Genomic DNA, 21105 nt, shown 5'->3' on the forward strand with positions numbered 1-21105 from the left:
ATAGTTTTTACAAAACAGAATGCCTTTTATTACTGTTTGGTTGATTTGCTGATAATCAGAATGATCTATTGATTACATATTTTAGTAAGTAGTATGATTTAAGTTATTTATTCCACAATATATGTACATATGTATATGATTGTATAATATAATTCAAAGTAAAGTGATTGTACTGAAACATTGCGTACTGATTGAACAAAATGTTTGACCCAGCTTAAATTTTATTGCGCAATATTTTTTTCTTACAAAGTAAATTCTTGATATTGTCTAATATTTTTTAATAAAGGTTGGTTAAATTTTGGGGTCGAAGTTGATTTTGAATACAAATTTATTTAAAAAACTATTGTAATTTTTTTTTGTTATGATAATATTGGTATCCGAGCAGGTTTATTTAATTTGAATTAATTGATGCCTAAATATTTTGTTTCGGATTTCAATGGAACTATTCTATTTTCAATTCACAAGAATAATTTCTTGCTCTCTTCAACAGCTTTTCGGTATCCTTTTCGATATGAGTTTCTGACACAGGTGAACCCACATTTTTACCTCACTAATCTCCCTGCGAAGGCCAACGGTGTCGTTCTTTGTAGTAGCATCTTTAAGTATTTGTTCAAACAATTTACATAAATCCTTGATGTTCATGGAAGATGAAGCTCTTTTTATTAAGTATTGGTTAAGGGACACACCCAAATGGAAGTTTATTCTTTGCACTAGACAATATAAAAGAAATTACGGAACGGAAATAAAAGGCTCGTGATTATATTATTCCCTACACCGTAAATTATTTAAATTTAAGCTCTTAGTATGAATGCAAGCTGTTAGTTAAACCAGGGAAAATTATGATCCCACTGTGACGCTTTAAAGTATAACGAAAAAGGCTTAACTCACTACAAATTAAATTTTTCTGATTCTTAAGAAATATTGCAGCAACGAAATTTAAAGATCTTCAAAGGCTTTTCCGATTCTCTTAAATAAAATCAAATTGTTTTTAAGACTTGCCACCATTAAGTGGGTAATAACTTTATATTTTCTTACTGACACGAAAAACAACCTTTACCTTCTTTCTTCCAGTCTTTTCAAGAATATTTTGTTGTTTATTTATTATTTAATTGAATTTTGTATTTCTTGTTTTCTAATCTGGCCTTGTTTTATGGAAATAATTTTAATTAATTTTCCAAAATATAAAATTAATATAATTGGTAGTCGTAGTAATAATAATTATAGTTGCCATTCGTTGTCTTTTGCAATTTGTATGAATTTTTACATCCTTACCCAACACCATATGTAGGTACCTGGTGTAAGTAACGCATGTCATAGATCGGAAAAAAATGATATTCCATTCTTGATGTTGATAAAAACAACTGATATCTTAAATGCATTTAATTTAAATTGACCAATAAGGGGTATAGTTTTTTGTTAAAAGAATCGTCGACCCATCAAAACAAATTTCAGTCCAGAGATGAATATAAATCATTTAATTATATTAACCCCGACATAAACCAATCAATTCAAAGAGCATATTATGTAACCTTTAGGCGCACACATAGTTGTTCGTCCTCTTTTATAACTAGAACTGCAAGGTTTTTACGTAAACACATGAAGGAACATCATCACAATATTGTAGAAGGAAACCTATATAGCCAACAACAAAGCTGCTGATGCTTCCCTTGCTACACGTTCAAGCAAACAGTTTCGAAGAGTACACATTTGTATATAATATAGTCGTATATATAACGTATTATACTAACATTTTGCTTGTCCCTTGCGTCCAGCCTCCCTCGAATATACCGTATAGTGCGATATTATTCCGTTTCGATTCTTTGGTGGAAGCCATGAAATCAAAATAGAGTCTGCTGTTAGTGCAGCTGCTTTTATGGCAGAAGGTGCATCTGGAACATCATCCTCTGTCTGGCAGTAGATTGGATTGCTTGCCAAGCCATCACCTGATGAAGTGTACGCTAGAACTCGTATGGAATAGTTTGTTGCTTTGTGCAATGTATGCAGGTATGTTTCTAAATTGGATGTTCTTTTAATTTCCATTTTTGAAGCAAAGTCGTCTACGAAAGAAAGATGAAAGTATTGGTGTAAGTTTTGAGTGAGTTTGGAAGTAAAAAACAAAATAGTCCAAGCGGCGATGTATTATTTAGCTATTAGCTCATTAGGTTATCGAATTATGTAGTTCAATCGATAGAACCTTATGACATATTAAAAAAGTATACCTGGATATATTTCAAAACATGTATTAGCAGTCCTAGCGGCAGGTCAAAGGGTCAAAAGCAAGCACTTTTTACTGTGGATTGGGTTTGGGGGTTTAGGCGATAGGGGCCATTTTATACAAAATTGACTTAGAATCTAAAAAAATGAGGCTGGAAAGCTACCCACTCTGATAACTTCCCATCCCGTCTGTCGATTTGTCTTGCTAACAGGTTTGTAGGTTTTTAATAACAATATTTTGCATAGGTATGATGAAATAGTTTGATTTCAAAATATATTTTTGAAATTAATTTGGAATCAATATCTTCTATTATTCACGAGATATTGAGAATCGAACGTACATTTTTATCAATTTTGCGTACCTACTATATTTTTTGTACATTTTAATTATTTATGAAAAAATTGAAGGTTGGATATTAAAAAAATACTGAATGTCGAAAACATTGTTCTTATGAGATAAAATTAGTTTGAAGGCAATATCTCCATTTTTTTAAAAAGATATTTGAGTCCAAAATCAATTTTTACCAACTTTTAGTAATGTATTTTTTTAGGTTTTTATTTTTTTTATAAAAAAACTGTCAATCCGATTTTTTTTAATTTTTAGATTTTAATTCATTTTTTGTAAAATTACCCCACCCCTTAAACGAGGGGAGATGGACCCCGCGTCTATAGTAAAAAGGGCTTGTTTTGACCCTTCTACAAACAAATGGAGGAATAAACACACTAAATAGAAAATTAAGGTTCACGAATTTGTTATCGCTTTATAGTAAGTTCTCGAAATTGGAGATACCCAGCTGTAAGTCTGTAAATACTTGTATATTGACACCTTAAAAGTTGTCTCAAAACCTAATATGGGAGCACGCATCTATTAAATTTCAAGGTCGAAGGTCACAAAAATCGTTGTTTCTTTGCGTTGTAAGTCACTAGGCCGGGTTGGCTACGAAAGACCGCAGATTAAAATCTTGTTCACAAAATCTCGCAAACTAAAATCTCGCAGACTAAAATCTTGTTTTTTAGAATCTCGCAATCACAAAATCTCGCTTCTGCAAATCCCGCAATTTTAAAATCTCGCAAACTATAATCCCGAAATTTGAAATCTCGCGTTTAAAATAAAATATTTATTTATTCGCGCGCGCGAAAATTGTACAGTTTTTTTATTTAATTTAGTTAAAAAAAATGTTTGTTGTTTGTAATAAAAAACATTATCGTTTAATTTTCTGTTAAATAAATGCAAAAAATAGTTTAATTGCTATATAAACATTAATCACTGGTTGACTTTTTCTAATATGCGAGATTTTGCACTGCGGGATTTTGTAATGCGAGATTTCGATAGTGTAAGATTTTTTGACACTAGCAAGATTTTCAAAAAAAATGAGTGATTTTGTGTTTCGAGATTTTGAAAATGCGAGATTTGAAAATAAGTTATTTTGAGAATGCGAGATTTCGTTATGCGAAATTTTTTCAAATTTGCGAGATTTCGTTAAAAGTGATTTTGGTCTGCGGTCAAAGGTAGTGCTCCCACTAGGCCCTAGTTTTCAACGGACTGTTGCGCCACCTATAAATAATATCGTTCAATACATTTATTTTTATTAAAATTAAAAAAATGCAATAAAGGTTACAAAAACTACAATTTATAATTTTAATCATCGTCATCCTCTTCATCGTCGTCTTCCGGCTGCTGGAAAATTTCAAACTGGTCTTCATTATCGCATTCAACGACATTTGTCTCAAGTTCTTCTATTTTTTCGCGATCAATGGATCCATCTTTGTTATAATGTCGCTCTGATATGGTAAAGCATTAAGACAGGCTTGTCCGTAACTTTGGCCACAAGCTAAAGAGCTAAGGAAACGTTTTCCTTTTTTTTCCTTTTTAAATAGCGAAGAAGTTTTGTCACAGCCACTTGATGCGTGCAGAAATAAAATATGTCTTATGGAATGAGAATAATTATCAAAAGATATTGTAGAAATGCACCTGACTCTGATAAGAAAATACGAGGAAGTGGGTGGTAAACTGCTTAAACTTTATACTGTACCGTATTGCTATAAGAAGCAGCAAATCCTAAACTAGATAGTAAATGGGAATATAATTATATTATGATTTAGATTTTTCCCCTTATTATTTTAAATGTTAGGAAAAAGATTAAATGCATGAAGAAAATGATAAATTATAATGTAATAGTTAACAAAAATTAACAAATATTTACAAATATTCAAGTATTTACTAACTTACAGCTGTGTATAGAGCATTTCGAGTTTCTTACATAATTTAAGCTTAAATGACTGGACTATTACATAATACCACAGCTTGCCTAAACTTATACTTTTTCTATATTAATTATTTTCCTCTTGTTTCGTTTTCTTTCCAGATTTTTTATTAGGTTAGGAAAAGTTTTAATTTAGGCAAGAGGTATGCAATATTACGAAATGTTCAAGTATGGCGGTTTGCTTCTATCTATTCTAAATATTTGAAAATTTTTCATTAAAATATAAATATATAATTCTAAAATTATTACCGACATCCATACATCTAAAAGGTTTAAATTTAAATAAATAGCTACTAAATTTAAAAATAGTAACTTACTAAGATCCACGCATGGCCGGTATAAAATCTTGTATCCTTGTATGATACCACCATGAAATTGCAATAATGGTTCTAACCAGGATATCTTTAGACTCTGAGAAGATAGTGCAGTGCAGTTGACTGTTTGTGGTGCAGCTTCCGGAACTTAAAAAGAACAAATGATATGAAATCGTTAGGATTTATTATTTGTTGGCTGAAAAAAAATGGATATATATATTTTAATGAGACCTACCCCCTTCTAGAGTAGTGCCCAGGACTGCTGAACTCCATGGCCCCGAACCAAAACTGTTTAGGGCACGCACCATTACTGCATATCTTGTATATTTTCGAAGATTACGAATAGTTGCCTTCGTGGTGGCCCAACCATTAACGACGACAGATTTTAATGAATTATTAACCACGCTAATGTAGTTGATATTTAGCTTTTCCTCAGTACAATTTACCGTGTACCCGATGAGTTCCCCATTCCAAGATTCTCTTGGAGGTATCTTTATTTTGTAATTACAAATTAATGTAATGTGAAAATTAATACTTATATATGTAATGAATGCTTTATGTACATATGTGTATGTTTACATCTACAATGTATAAATTGACAAACCTGCCATGTGACGATAAGCTCACTTTCTCCTCCAGTTTGAACCTGAACATTTGATGGTGCCTCCGTTGGGGCTTCTTCCTGCGTTTTAAGCACTATTGGTTCTGTAAACTGACTCCTTTCAATTTCATTTATTGCTTGCATACGAATAAGGAACGTAGTAGCTGGAGTAAGGCCCGTTACAATAGCATTTTCCCGTAGGTCAGTGTCATAGCTACCAAAATGTTGACTTTAATTCCAATGTAACCAAAACAAAAGCTCCTAAAAATAAAGGATACGATACCTCTTGCTGACACTCGTTGAGGGTAGAGTGACGTTAATTATATTTGGCCCATTCCATTCGTTTTTGGCCATGCCCAAGGCTGAATGGCTCTGGAGATATTTCAACGGCTGATATTGTACGAGATAGCTAAGAACGGGGGAATTACCATCGAAAGGCCGACGCCAGGAAAGCTTGACCGTTCGACTGCCTACTTCAAAAACCTCTAAACTAGATGGGATGTCAGGTCGCTCTTGTACGGCAAGGAATATAATTTGTTCACTTCGCCCGTAAGGATTTTCCGCTATGCATTTGTAAAGTCCAGAGTCATGTCGGTCCGAGCGAGATATAGACAGCTGAGAGTCAACACCCTTGTCTGTTTTCATTTCGGCAATACTGAATCGATAGTTGTTTAAATCGATGCGACCGTTGTTGTGCGTCCATGAAATAGTTATGGGTTCATCGCCCTTGGCATGACATTGTAGAGTAACTGGATCGTTGCGGCGGGAAGAAACATTACGCGCAGGTTGCTCGAATCTAGCAGGTTCTGTTTGAGGATTATATTTGAAGGTTACAGTTTAAGATAATTTGATTTATTTTAAAACGAACAAATATTTATGTATATTAAATGAAGAAGGAGTATTTACACAATAATTTGTATAAGATTTTTCAAAATGTGTGTATGTAAATATGCTTACCATTCACGTTAATGCGAATTATTTTCTTTAGACCAGCACCGATTTCATTTGCAGCCTGACACATGTAATATCCTTCGTCTACATCAGTTGCTAAATTAAGTACGAGCGAGTTATTTCGCATGTTGAGCGGTTTAAAATCCTTGGATTGTTTTCCTGAGCAAAAAATATTTGTTAACAGTAACCTTATGTGAAATTGAAAAAATACTGAGCTTCCGAATAAATAACATGAATAAAAGAACCGAATATTAGAATAGCGGGATCATCCACAATTTTATAAAATTGCTTTTGAGTAAAAATATTCGCAAGATAATTTTGTCAAAGTTCATAATTAACATACAAAATTTAAACTAACAATAAGGAGTTAATATCTTATTATTCTTCTTCTTGCATTATTTTAAAAGTTTTCTCCTTTTTATACGTGATATTTGAAAGATAAATTTTGAAATAATTGTACCCTCAGCTCATACGATTTTTTTTTCATCTTTTAGTCCAAATAATACAAGAACAAAAAAAAATTGTCCCTTAGGGTTAAGATCGTTAATAAAAGAAACAGACAGAAGAAGGATTTGCGATTTTGTGCTTGGCGCTCGTGGTTGGAAACTTTTATTTTATACACATATCACCGAATAATCAGAACAGCTCAATTAAGTGAAAGGCCTCGTTCCAATCAAAAGAAAAAGTTACTGAACAACAAAATATTACGTTGACTTCAAATAAAAGGCGTTTTTCACATTTTGGTATAGTTTAAAGAAAAATCATCACTGAAAATACAAGTTCTAGGAAACACTTTTTGAAAATGCTTCATATCTGTCCTAAAGACAACAATTATTATAAATTTGAAGACACACTCTTTAACCGATTTTAAAGATAAGCCAACATAGTTCCGAAGGATTGAATTTTATTTAAATTAATCAAACGTAGACGAAAATGCCTTTTATAAGATAAAACAATTTTAAAACCAATATCAATATTTACCAATTTTTAGTACCAATTTTCTAAAATTTCTACCAGATATTAAAAACAATATTAATAAGTACATACAATTATTTTGGAAGTTATACCTTTTTTTGTTGAAAAACATCGACAATATTAAATTTTTTTTTTTAGTTCTTTTATTTATAAAAAATTATTAATTCATTTTTTGTTCAATATTATACTGTTTAACTATGAGGTCACTTAAAATGGTCTTCAACAAGGATCGGTGAATTCGCCGATTCTCTCCAGCATTTACACCAGCGATCTGATAGGAAGTCTTACAAAGGCAATTGAGTACGCCGAAGATCTAATTGCGTACAGAACGGCCGAAAGGTTGAGGTTATTAGAATTCTCTTGCAGCGTGATTTCGACAAGATTCAGCGATATTGCGGTGACTGGAAACTGAAAATAAATGTCCGGAAGTCGGAGACAATTCTGTCCCGGACTCCGATGGATAGGGCCACGAGGGATACGTGTAAGAACTGGCGCAAGATGGGCCAGCCATTAGCAAGCAAAAGTGTAGTGAAGTACTTCGGTATCTGGTTAGATCAGTATTTATATTTCGACAGACATATAAATGCTGCTCTGACCAGAGCCAGAGGAACCTTCGCTCTGACGAAACGGCTGTTTTAGAGCAGTCGGCTTGACCCCAGAGTAGGGTGTACATAACGTGTTTGAAAAAAAGAGAACATTTTCAAAAATTCAAACTTCTACTGTTATACTCCGCCCGCTCACCTCACCATCATCGAAATAAAAGATATGATCAAATGTTCGTTTCATAAAAATATATATTTATGAGAGAAGCATTAATTACAAACTAATAATAATAAATAATAATAATTAGTAAAACTGAAATAAATTAGGTACCTGCACTACATAGCATATGTATATTAAATTTATTTATAGATAAAAAAATTCTTAAAAGAAGTTAAATAAGTTAAATTTAATTTATTGCTAGAATATTTTGTCATAAAAACAGCAGAAAAGATTGGGTCACTTTTATTTTTGTATGAATTCAGGTCTAGATAATATTTTTTGCGTTTAAATAAAATAAATAGGGTGGCGCAACATTTCGTTGTGAACTAGGGCCAATGATTTACAACTCTTAACCATTCCTATTAGCGAGTAATGTTGTCAGAAATGGAGGGGACCTACAGTTTATATGCTGAATCCGAACGGTCAATTTGAGAAAGCACTTTTTCATGACAAGAGTTACTCTTGGAGAATTTGTCAATTCCTCGCAAGAGGCAGTACCCCTGAAAAGACTTTAGATGACATAGGCAGGGATTGAACCCAAGACCCAACGCACTAACCATCATGCCACGGGTACTACTATTTTTTGCGTTTAGATTGATGAAATGTCAAATAGAAATGGAAAAACAGAAAAGAAATACAACGAAAATTGGGTGGTGAGTGTATGCAGACGGTTAAAAGAGTACATTTAGAGTTATTTTATAGGACACTTCAAAGTTTTTTTTTAATGAAAAGGGAGTAAGCTACTTGGGTTCAGTAGGGCTGTGTCCGAAGGACCGAACTGATAGGGTGGAGCAGGAGAACCAGTTTTGGTGGCTTCAATTAAAAAAAAAATATCAGGTCACATTACAAGATATACAAACATTTGCATGGTCTACAGATTGTCGCTTGATACAGAACTAATGGAGCATAGATCATTGGTGGTAGGAAATATTATAGGATTTCAAAAAATATTGTTTAGTTCATTTGCATTTATTGAGATTTTAGTATGAACAAAGTTAAAATAATTATTAAAAAAACATTATACAGTGGTTCACAGTTATTTGATACAATAATTAGAACAAAATAAAAACCAATTAATTACCAAAGTTTATAACAGCACATACAAAAATTGTACGTAGGCTTATAGATTCATACTCAAAGTATAATTATTATAATCATTAAATGGGTACCAACATATACCACATACTTACTCTTTTCGCTACAAAAAGTAGCAATTGATCAAAACAACACATCACAGTTTAATTGATACGCGTATAATTTAACCTACCTTAACTTTTTATTTGCCCGCAATTGGTTGTTGTTTTCTTATTATTATTGTTGCTATGGGTATTTGAAACTGTTTTTTTATAATTTTTTGTGTGATATCGTGAAACGTTGTATCAATTTTAGTCTTTTTAATAAAATGGGTCGTAGAACAACTGTTGAAATCCGCGAATTGGTTATTCAGCATTATAAAAGCGGAAAATCTGTCCGCAAAATTGCCGAATATGTTGACCAACCCCATAAACGGTGCAACATGTAGTGGAGCGGTTTGTTCATGAAAATCGCACCAAGGACAAAGGAAGAATTCCACGAAACAAAATTTTCAATCTTGCTGATGAAAGATTTATCGTAAAAAAAAACTTGCTGCTGAGGTTCATGAAGAATTAGGGAAATCTTGTAGCGCTGAAACCATCCGTCGTGTGCTTCGCGACCATGATTTTAGTGGGAGAGTTGCTCGAAAGAAACACCTAATCAGCCAAACAAATCAAAGAACCCGTTTATCTTTTGCTAAGGACCAAATCACCAAAGACAACAGTTTCTGGGATTCAGTTTGATTTTTTTCCAAGTGATAAAAAGTTAAAAATTCGTTCGAATTTTCGATTTAACCAGGACAACGACCCGAAACACAGATCAGGAATGGTGCAGACCTGACTGATTTGGAATTGCCTCCACTTGATGACGAAACCGGCACAGTCACCTGACTTTAATGTCATCGAAAACTTATGGCCATTATTAGACAACAACATTTGAAAACACAAGATTTCGGACAATAACGAACTGAAAAAAATAATCTTAGAAGAATGGAGAAAAATAACACCGGAAGTGACAAGTAAGTTAGTAGATTTTATACTCACAAGACTGCAAGCGGTTGAAAATGCGAAGAGTTATCATATATTAAACTGCCACAAGAAGCTCTTAATTTTTAATTTTTATATAAAATATCTTTGCGAATTAAATAAGCTGTGACTTACAATCAAGCACTGTATCAAATAAGCTGTGAGCCATCATTGATTCAATAGGTTTTCTGATAAGTCGTCTTCTTCATCAGTCTCTGGTAAAACATCAACAATAACAATGATTTCTCGGTATTTCTGAACATACATACCTTTCGTGGATAAACTTCTTCTTGATGAGCACTTCTAAGTCATTTTTCTTTGGCCCCGATATTGGATAAATATCAGGCTCATCGAAATTTGCAAGACATTTGACTTTATTTCGAGTTTGGCACAAATCCAACGTATATGAAGGTGGTCAGAGGATGACTTAGAGAACAACAAAATGTTGGATCCGGATATTTTAAAATGAGTCTGTTCCCTTGTTTTTTCCAGTCGCGAAAATCATCTATTTAGTTTAATTACCTCTTCCTTCGATTTATACTTGAATTGGCAATCATTGTTATCCATTCCGTCGGCGTCTTAGTTGTTCTTTTTTGACGAATCACCTTATGGTCGCTTTAATAGAGTCAACAGGAATATAAGTATGTCCTGGCAGAAGAAAGGTTTGAGAGATTTCATATATGTTCTTAGCATTCTTTTAAAGAAACAAAAAATCATTGAGGCAATCTGACGATTTTTGTTTTGGCAGGAGCAGCTATCGCAAAACATTGCAATGGAAGTCACAGTTTGTCTGTCATCAGCAATAGTTATGAAGTTTAAAAAGAGAATGGAACAAATTTCATTTGCTCCCCGCATTCCATAAATCTCACCCCAAGGAAAAGCATAGCCATTATGAATTCCACTTTTAAGGATAGTCTCGTTATAATATGAGTATACTTCCTTGAATAATAAGCGAGCATGCTTTGCGTATGTGGAACGCTTAAGATTTTCTGTAGATCAAAACTAGCACACATGAATGATCGACAGTTTTTGGCCTTTTCCTGATCACTAATAACTTATTTTTGTATGTTTTGGGCTTCTAAACAAGAATTTTGTCTTTGTCCTCCAACACATTTGATTCAGGTGCTTCACAAAAAGTGCACTGCTGCTTTAATTTCTTCTGAAGTTACATTTTCCAGAACAGTTTTACCTCTTTTATTCGTTGCTGATATATTTAATGCAGTTTTATTCAAAAGCGTACAACACAACTCGACTCGAAATATTTAGGGTCTTAAGTAAGAATTGCATACAAACTTGTTCTTTCTTCCCTTCAAAGGTAATGAAATATTTTCTTGTTTCTGTTTTTTTTTTTTTTGGGAATCGTTGGTTCGTCGTCTTTTGTTGGGAACCTGTTCAACAGAAGACAAAAGCCAATCTATTCGCTGGATATACCGCAGCTTCCAATACAAATTGAAAACGCCTTCCCTTTGCGAATTTGTAAATATATACAGTTGGACTCAAATTTGAGCGTACACCATTAATAATTTTCAAAATTATTTCTTTTAAGTACCTAGTAAGATGAACTTTTTTGATAAATTGAACTGATTCAATTATATTGTTGATATTTTTTTAAATATATTTCAGGAAAATGTATCTTTAAAGGGCCCTAAAGAAAATTCTTTTTCAATATGATGAGATACTGATCGTGCGAAAAATAGCAGAAAACCCAAAGAAAAGTGTCCCAAAATTGACATAGGAAATCGCGGTACGCATCGAAAGACCTTGTCAACTGAAACCGTACGGCACGCGCGTTCTTCAAAAAAAAAACAAATTCAACGTTCGCAAGAGACACTTTTTTCAATCCTTAACAAAAAAAAGCGTTTAGATTTTGCTACAATGTTTCGTAATAAGCCACAAAGCTTTTGGAATAATGTTTTGTTCACAGATGAAACCAAAATAAATCTTTTTGGATCGGACGATAGACAAATTGCTTGGAGGAAGTCCAACACTGAGCTCAGTGTTTGCCCAACGGTAAAACATGGAGGTGGTTGCATAATGTAAGGGGGTCTATGACTATGGCGGATAATGGCTACAATTATTTCGAGTTCATAGAAACCATCATGGACAAACATAAATATCTTGAATCCTGAAGCGAAACATGTGTCAATCCGCCAAAAAATTAAACTTATCAGGAATTTTTACTTTCTACAAGACAACGACCCTAAGCACACGTCGCTTATTGTGAGGGAATGGTTGCTCAACAATACAAAAAAAAACCAATTGAAAACTAAAATCTGGTAGGTGGTCCTACCAAATATTGAACATTTCAATTTTTTATTTTTAGTGTTTTTGTTAACCTTTCTTGGCTTTTAGAAAAATACTTTAGTTTAAATGTACGACCAATTTTGTGTAACCAAATTGATTAGTTTTTAAGTGTTTTTTATCTTTTCGAGGTTTTAAATCGCACTTTAAGTTTTTTTAATTATGTTGAAAAAAAATTAAAAAGCATGATGAAAGAAAAAATAAAATTATTACTTTAATTACATCAGTAAAAACAAGATATCTTTTTTTTTATTTGGTGTACGCTTAATTTTGTTAGTAATTGTACCTATATACCTTCTTTATTTGGGGAAGAATTTGCATCAGTCTCAAAGGGCTTCTCATCCTGATTTGGATAGCGTTGACGAACTTAGCACACAGGGTGGAATAGTTTCCAAATGCGTTACATTAGAAATAAAGATTATTTACCGTATTACTAGGCATAATTCAAATACCACGTTAATACGTTAATCCCCTTAATTTAACTAATTCACGTTGTTCATTCAATTTGCTTTTCTCTACCAATTGCAGCATTAGTTTGCCTCTTGAAGCAGGCAAATAATTTTTTTTCAAACCAGAGAATGTAATTGAATTATTTCCACTAATTTTAAAAGCAAAAACTTTCTTCTACAACAATTTTATTTTCTAAAAGCCTCGTAAGACGTAACAATAAAAACAAATAAAATTAAAATAAATTCCGAAACTTAAATTAGTTTCGCTCCTGTATTAACTTCAAACAATGCGGCAACTAAAACTTTAACATTAACAATGAGAAAATGAATAATGCAATTTTTAAAGAAATTTGAAATAGGTTACTAGATTAATTATTAATGTTGCTGACTACTAGATGAAATTGTTAAAGCAAATGGAAAACATAAAACAATAGAATAGTAGAATGAAGTTAAAAGAAGTATAAAAGCAGAATTGTAGTTGCATTATTAACCATTAAATCTAAGAATTTTTCAAAACAACTGTTATTTGTATATAAAAAAGTATCAAGCGACAACAGATGGAGCAACTTTCTGGTGGCAACATGTTCTAGGCGACAATATCGGTTGAACTAAGGCCATCTAACACCATTTTTTTTTATTGAAGTTGGGTTGCTTGAGACATAATTTGACTAGCCGATAATGCGAATTATAGAGAGCAACATTATTCCAGGGAAAAAATTTGGCTGTTGCCACAATTTTTGTGTCTCTATTTTCTTTGTTTACATGAAAGGGAAGCAAAACCCAGGCCAAAATATGGTGCTTAAATTATTGTATAATTCCTCATCAAAAACTCAATTGAGATATGGACGAGCAAATTTGGTATCCCAAATGGAAGAACATACGTACACACGCACACAGAGACATCTTTCTAAAAATCATTGATTTAAATTCTGGGGACCTTGAAGCGTCGAAAAATGTTAAAATTTTCAATTCGACAAATTGGACCGATTACAATAACTTTCTATAGAAATTTAAAAATATTGATAAATATGTACATACATACATTACATGACTGCCACATAAAACTGCAATTCACAGTTGAAACGGAAATCAACAACACTATACTATACTTGCACATGAAACTACTTAGAGCGAAACACAAAACAAAGTTCTTATGGGCTGTCAACAAAACCGATGAAGTATAAAATCAATAGCGTTCAAATTCTAATAAAATTATCGACAACGGCCAGCCACAGTTTCACATGAAAAATAACAACAGAATGATTGCAATACTAAAAATGAACAATTATAGTCAATGGTGAAAAACAAAATCTTCTACAAACATTAAAAATAAATGGACCTGGCAATACTTTCTACTCTATATTTTGTATACGCGGACTGAATGATAAAATCCTTTACAAATCATTAGACATATTAAAAAAAAAGAAGAGAAAGAAAGAGGAAAAACCATATTCGCACACAGATATAACTCTACGCTAAACAAAATACTCACAAACAACAAACTACCGAAACCAATGAGCAACACAATGTCGTATACGAAAATTCATGCAACAATGCAGGGGGTGGAATTTTTGACATTGTTTCTACTGTCGAATACTCTTTTCAAGACTCACAGAGCACCAAGCTGATATATACGAAAGAAGCGAACACCATCAACTCTAGCGCGGCATATACTCGTACTAGAGACAGTGCTGGCCTCCTACTACACTCGTAGTGTTTTTGCTACATTTTAGTCCTGAGAAAACTTACTTCGCACTCTACAAAGTCTACACTTTATCTTACATTACAAATAACTGTATTCTCAAAAACAAATACTGTGTGTGCAGATTAAAATCTTAATCAATATTCTGTGTATGCTGAAAACATCAAACTCAATTCACTTTAACAATTCACATTATCGCGAACTTTTGACAGTTCATACTGATTTAATTTTTTCTTAAATAATTGCATCTAATATATTCCTTTAATTTTTAATTCTATTTAGAAAGTACCGTTTTAAAACTGATATGTGAATACTCGAATTCGTTTGCTAATTTATATTAATAAATTAATGAAAAATAAAAATTTATTTTTCAGGTGTAAGTCATAGGAAACATATGTATGTATGTATGTATATAGTTTGTGTTTATGTTGTGTTAATGTGCGATTTTATATTTAGGAGCAGGCAAATTAACGAACCTGAAAAAAGAATCTGGTGAATCTTGTGATGAGCCAAAGTCTTATAAACAATGATATAAAGCCATGTAGGTGGCTGCTTTGGGTGGATTAAGTGTAGGTATAAGGTATAAAGCAGTTGAAATAAAAAATGTCTTCGCCAAAAAAAGCGAACAAAATTATTATTCAAAACCTAGGGTTGAAATTAAGTGTGTTACGTTCTGCCTTCAGCATAATCTCTCCTTGCCTTTGACGTATTATTTGCCAATTTAATACAATCTGTTTGCCCGAACCGACTCCCAGTGCTGTCGTTTTAGAAAAGTCCAAAGCAGTACATTCCAAAAAAATTTGCATAATTTTTTGACAAAAGCAATACGCATAGGTAAATTGTTTGTAATAAATATTTATTTTTATTTTTCTTTATTAAAAAAAATAAGCTTGGATACATATCTACTTTATATATCTATGAACCTTTTAGTTAAATCGCTTAGTCTTTTTTGAACATTAATATTTTATTAATTTCACTTTTTTATAATAAAAGTAAATATATATTAAAGCTATATATCTATTATACAAAAATAAATGAATTAAAATAAAATAAAAATATCGCAGTTAATTTCAATTCATATTTGTGAATTTTTTAAACACATTATATTTTTTTATAGATACTCAACACAAAATTATATTTTAAATTCAAGCAACTAGAAACAATTTTGGAAGGCAAAAATCGTTATTGAATTTTACATTATTTGTATTTTGATAAAATTTCTTTAAATGGAGCCCACTCCATGGCGCTGCTATGCCTTATTAATTCCTTTGCCATTAAAAGTGAATAGACTGTGGATATCAGTAAAGTTTATTTTTTATCGTTTATCAAAGCTACTTGCGAATATATGCGCTCTGCACTTGCACTGCTATGCGGAATGCATAAAATGGACCCAACAAATATTTTTAAAATGAGAAACAATGGAGCATTTAATGCTTTTTTTAAGTTAAAGAATGCTCCAATAATCTTCGAATTTCAAATCTATACTTATCATTCTTTTATGTAAAAAAGCCCTCTATTCATCATCAAGGTCATCGACAAGTTCTTGAATTAAATTTGTAAACAATTGTATAAGCGGTGTAATTCCTGGGGATTTATTTTTTGGATCAATTATTTGCACGGCTTCTAAAACTTAATCTCGGAACTTAATTCTTTTTCTTATTTGCGTACATAACTCGATGTAGAAATCAGTACACTTTTTTATATTTTGTATAACTTCCCATAGCAAACTAAAATATTAGCTTGTGCGCCAAGGAAGATTTGTATGAACAACGAATTTGAAGAAGTAATACGAAAATGAAAATGCAGTACAAAAAACAAGTGTGCAGTACAGCAGTACGTGCCAAGATAAAGCAATACAAATATTAATTTTGCAGTACGTTCGACAGCATTGCCGACTCCCTTGCATCAGATAATGCATCTGCAGAGCCAGATTCAGGGGAGGGCAACCGGGACGGACACCCAGGGCCTCCACAAACGGGGGGCCCCACAACACAACAGAAACTTCGGAACATTTTTGTTTCAATTTCCAACTAGTAAGCACTGGTAAACTTCTTTTCCTTTCACCACCCTGCCACCCTGAAAAGAAGTGGCAAATACAAGGGGAAGCTGGCTCTAATTTAGGAGAAAAATCATTTATCGGCGTTTGTACCTTGTTTTAGTCATTCTCTGAATTAAGTGGGAAAGGCAGTACAGAGCGGCACCGAAATCTGATTGAAAAATTATCGTAGAAAAAAAGAGGCCAGTTTTTAGTCTTGCAAAAGCTTAGCGACAGTCGTTGGTCTTGTCAAGCTGAACCTACGAAAGCCTTAGTCAACGGCTATTCGGAAATCGAAGAAGCTCTAACCAGCATATCTTCTAATAAAGAGCAAAAAGACATCGTAAGGAATGAAGCAACGCACATTCTACAGAAGATGAGTGGTCTCGAAACCGCATTATTTGCAACATTTTGGAACGATATCTTGGAGCGATTCAACGCTACACACAAGATGTTGCAAGACCCGAAAATGATTCTTGAATCGGCAATACGTGCAATAGAATAACTGAAATCATTAGTGGAATCTAAACAAAATGATTGTGATAAATACGAGGAAGCAGCCAAAAAAATGTCCCATACTGATGAATATGTAGGTACAATCACGCACCCGCACCAGAACGAGAAATGTGAGGTTGAATCCGCTCGATTACAGGAAAGCAGGAGACTCAAATCTGTCAAACAAGGAAAAATACAACGTATCCGACTTCATACCAGTAATTGACCAGCTATCCATTTTTCTTACTGAAAGATTGCATGCCTATGAAGATATGGATTGCTGAATCACTTCTAGAAGATGGATGCTGAAAATTTTCATGCTGCAACAGAGGCATTGGTGAAAGTGTATCCGGATGATTTAGAGCCTAGTCTTGGTTATGAGTTGGTTCAATTTGTGTCTTTGATTGACTTATACAAAAAGAAAAAGGACTATGGAATAAATCAATCGCCGGAATTATTCCTAAAAAATTCTCGAAAATCAAAATTCAGAGCTACATTCTCAAATCTTGAAATTGCATTGAGAATGTATTTGGTTTTGATGGTAACAAATTGAACAGGAGAGCGCTCATTTTCAAAAATGAAAACTTTATAAAATAGGCTTCGAATCACGATGGGACAAAACCATCTACCGAAGCTTTCTCTCCTAAGCACTGAAAGCGATGTACTGCAAAAACTGGATTTCAACGATATCATCAACGATTTTTCGGCGAAGAAGCTCGAAAGGTTCCGTAAGTTAACCCTAAAAATTAATTTTAGATAATTCGTTTTTCCATTTATGTTTATAGGTATGTGTTTGTTCAATTTTAAAGGAAAATACTTGGTTTCACAATAAATTATTTATTAAAAAAAACTCGAGTGAAACAAATTTGTGGCGAGGGGCCTCCGCTTCATTACTGCCCCGAGGCCTCTGGACCTCTAAATCTGGCCCTGTGCATCTGTGATGCGGGAGCAGCGTTACCAGATTTGTTTGCGGTCAAATCGGGATTATGAAACCTTTTTAAAGAAAAAACCGCGATTTCCACTTCGAAAGCAGGACATGAAAAAAAAATAGGCAGATATTTTACTGTTACTTTTTCCTTTTTTTTAAATCCCAATTTATTTTGAAACGTAAGCCAGAAATGTTTGTTATGAAAAATACAAATGCAGACAAGATTATATATGTATATGAATATATACAGTGCTCCACAAAGCTGCGTACAACGATTACATATTGAAAAAAATAGCTATTATTCACAAACGATGAGTGATACATTTTTTTTGGAACGTATGTACATATATATGTATATTTCATTAAATAAATGTTTTGGTATATACTAATATAAATCAACTAAATATTCTCTATTAAAATAAAAACAATCGTCCACAAAAGTTTGCGTAGAAAATATTTTATACTTGCATTACATACTATTTAAGTAAACGTTCATTTTTTAGCAAAAGAGCTTTGTTTCTTCGGCCTTTGTTTGTGCTTATCACTTGTGAAAAATAGTTGTTTGTAATTTTTTTTCGAAAAAAAGAAATGGCTAATAAAGAATTAAGTTTAAGTGAACGGCAGTTGATTATTTATTTAAACTTAAAACAAAAAATGTCCTACTGGGAAATATCAAAAATAAATTCAAGAAGCCGGCCAACGTTCACAACGACCATAAATCGCTACAAAATCAAATTTCGGATCTGGCCGACCATCGAAGCTCTCTGTAAGAAATAAGCGTATAATAACGCGGATGGCGAATCCCTTCACAACGGCTAACTCAATAAGCGTACAACTTAAAAAACATAACAACATCCAAGTTTATCCAGAAACGGTAAGAAGAGCAATAGCTCAAGGGGGGTTAAAGTCATGCACACCCAGGAAAAAACAATTTTTCAATAAGATCAACAGGCACAAACGACTCTTGTTCAGAGTAAGTTAACAAGTCTCCGGACTTCTGGCCAAAAGTTATATTTTCCGACGAGTTGAGCCCTTAATCCTAAGTGCTTTATCAAGACTGTAAAGCACGGTGGTGGAGGTGTTATGGTATGGGGCTGTATGGCGTCTTCAGGGGTCGGAAAGCTGAAAATAATCGAAGGGATCATTGATCAATATATTTATATTGACATCCTCAAACGAAATTTAAAAACAATTGCCGAAATTCTGGGTATTGCAAACGATCACTATTTCCAGCAAGACATCAACACCAAACATACCGCACATAATACACGTATGTGGCTGGCATACAACACTCTCCACTTGCTACGATCCCAACCACAGAGTCCAAATATAAAAGCCATTGAGCATCCATGGGATGCTTTAGAAAGGAACCTCAGTTAAAAGAAGCCTTATTATCTGAATGGAATAATATAATATAAGTAGTTCTTATACAGAGAAACTTGTATAACCTTATAACCTCTATAAGCAAAACCGCTAAATAGAGGTTATAAGGGTGAAAGGATATCCGACGAAATATTGACACCAAACGTAATAAAGAAGAATAATAATTTTTCTTTTTTTCTTACGTTTTTTTCATATATTTTACGCAAACTTTTGTGGATAATTTTCATATTTTTTTTTGCTTCAATTTGTTTATTCCTGAATAAGGAATATTTTGTTTATTTATGATATAAAAAATCAAAACCTTGAATATAAAATATACCTTCCAAAATTTTGTATCAAACATCGCTTGTGAATTGTTATTCGTTTTTTTTTTTTTTCAATAATTCATCGTTGTACGCAGACTTTTATGGAACACTGTACTGTACATTGCTATGATAATGCAAATAAATAACTACGCATAAAAACGAATAATATATTTATATTTATGTGAAGATTTAACTTCTGCCAATATTTCCTTTTTATCTGTTAAACTAATACTTTAAGTATTTTGCAAAGGTCCTGTTTTCATTAAGGACAGAGAACATTTACAGTGTCGCACTTAATTATTGGCACAGCCAGCTTTTTAAACTTTGAAGCAACATTCTAACCCTTGGAAAAATGCTTTATTTACATTTTATTTTCGTTTGGCACATGCGTATTATATTGCTTTATAACAGAATATACATAAACCTAGAATGAACCAAATGTTTGGTCGTTTCGTGCTGAAAAGTGAATTTTTAGTAGTGGACCATTTCAGAATTATTGTTTGAAGTTAGGACGCTTAATTTGAGGGAAACTAACCTGAACATATTTTTTGTATTATTTTGTGCAAACTGTTGAAAGAGCTGGTGGCTATTTTGCGAATTGGTATTTTTAGACTTTTTAACTAGTACGTCTAAGGATGGTTTCATTAACTTAAATTCTGCATACAAGTTATCTATGGAAATGTCGTCCGACAAGTTTAATAAACATACAGCATTTTTAAATGTACATACATACATATCTATATATACGTTTGACAATTTAAGTAAAAATTGTTTAAGTTTTCGATGGTTTTGTTTTTTTTTTCAGATCCAACCAATTTTTACCAATTTATTTAGTTTTACTCTGTTAGCAAAAAAAAAACAATCCTTTTTCCTTTGAGCAAACTTTCAGAAAAAAAGGGCATAATGACTCATGCATTTCTGTTATGGCAATATCATTTCTTTGAGACTTTTTTATTAATATATACATATATATATTTCTAGACTTTAGATGACACAGTTAGGGTTTAAACACAAGACCTCTGGAATGACAGTCCAACGCACTAACCATCACGCCACGGGTACTAGGGACATACAATTTAATGCTAAAAATCGGAACAACCGGCGAAAATCGGGACGTCTTGCAACGCTGTGTGGGGGCTATAAATGGTGTAAGACCACAGCCTTATATTCATATATATTATCAGTCGGTTGTACGTACCACTATTTTCTTAAAGGGTCTTTAAAAATTCTTTACAATATTGATTCATCTATTTTTTTAGCCGCAGCAGCTCTCAGAGACAAAGAGGTTTAAATAAATTTCAAATGATATAATATTGATTAACACAAA

At 32.8% G+C, this 21105-nt stretch overlaps 1 protein-coding gene across 3 annotated transcripts in view; it reads right to left on the reverse strand.

The window, feature by feature from the left end:
- The window catches only part of LOC129954222 (cell adhesion molecule Dscam2), a 108967-nt gene that overhangs the window by 23633 nt on the left and 64229 nt on the right, over nucleotides 1–21105 (reverse strand). For all 3 annotated transcript variants that reach the window (XM_056067981.1, XM_056067982.1, XM_056067983.1), the window contains exons 18-23: nucleotides 6351–6503; nucleotides 5677–6199; nucleotides 5397–5607; nucleotides 5028–5283; nucleotides 4796–4939; nucleotides 1749–2057 (exon numbers count right to left, since the gene is read on the reverse strand). In XM_056067981.1, coding sequence (XP_055923956.1) covers nucleotides 1749–2057; nucleotides 4796–4939; nucleotides 5028–5283; nucleotides 5397–5607; nucleotides 5677–6199; nucleotides 6351–6503 — 1596 coding nt within the window. The remainder of the gene's footprint in view (nucleotides 1–1748; nucleotides 2058–4795; nucleotides 4940–5027; nucleotides 5284–5396; nucleotides 5608–5676; nucleotides 6200–6350; nucleotides 6504–21105) is intronic.

The sequence above is a fragment of the Eupeodes corollae genome, chromosome 1, assembly GCF_945859685.1.
Source record: "Eupeodes corollae chromosome 1, idEupCoro1.1, whole genome shotgun sequence".
NCBI lineage: Eukaryota > Metazoa > Arthropoda > Insecta > Diptera > Syrphidae > Eupeodes > Eupeodes corollae.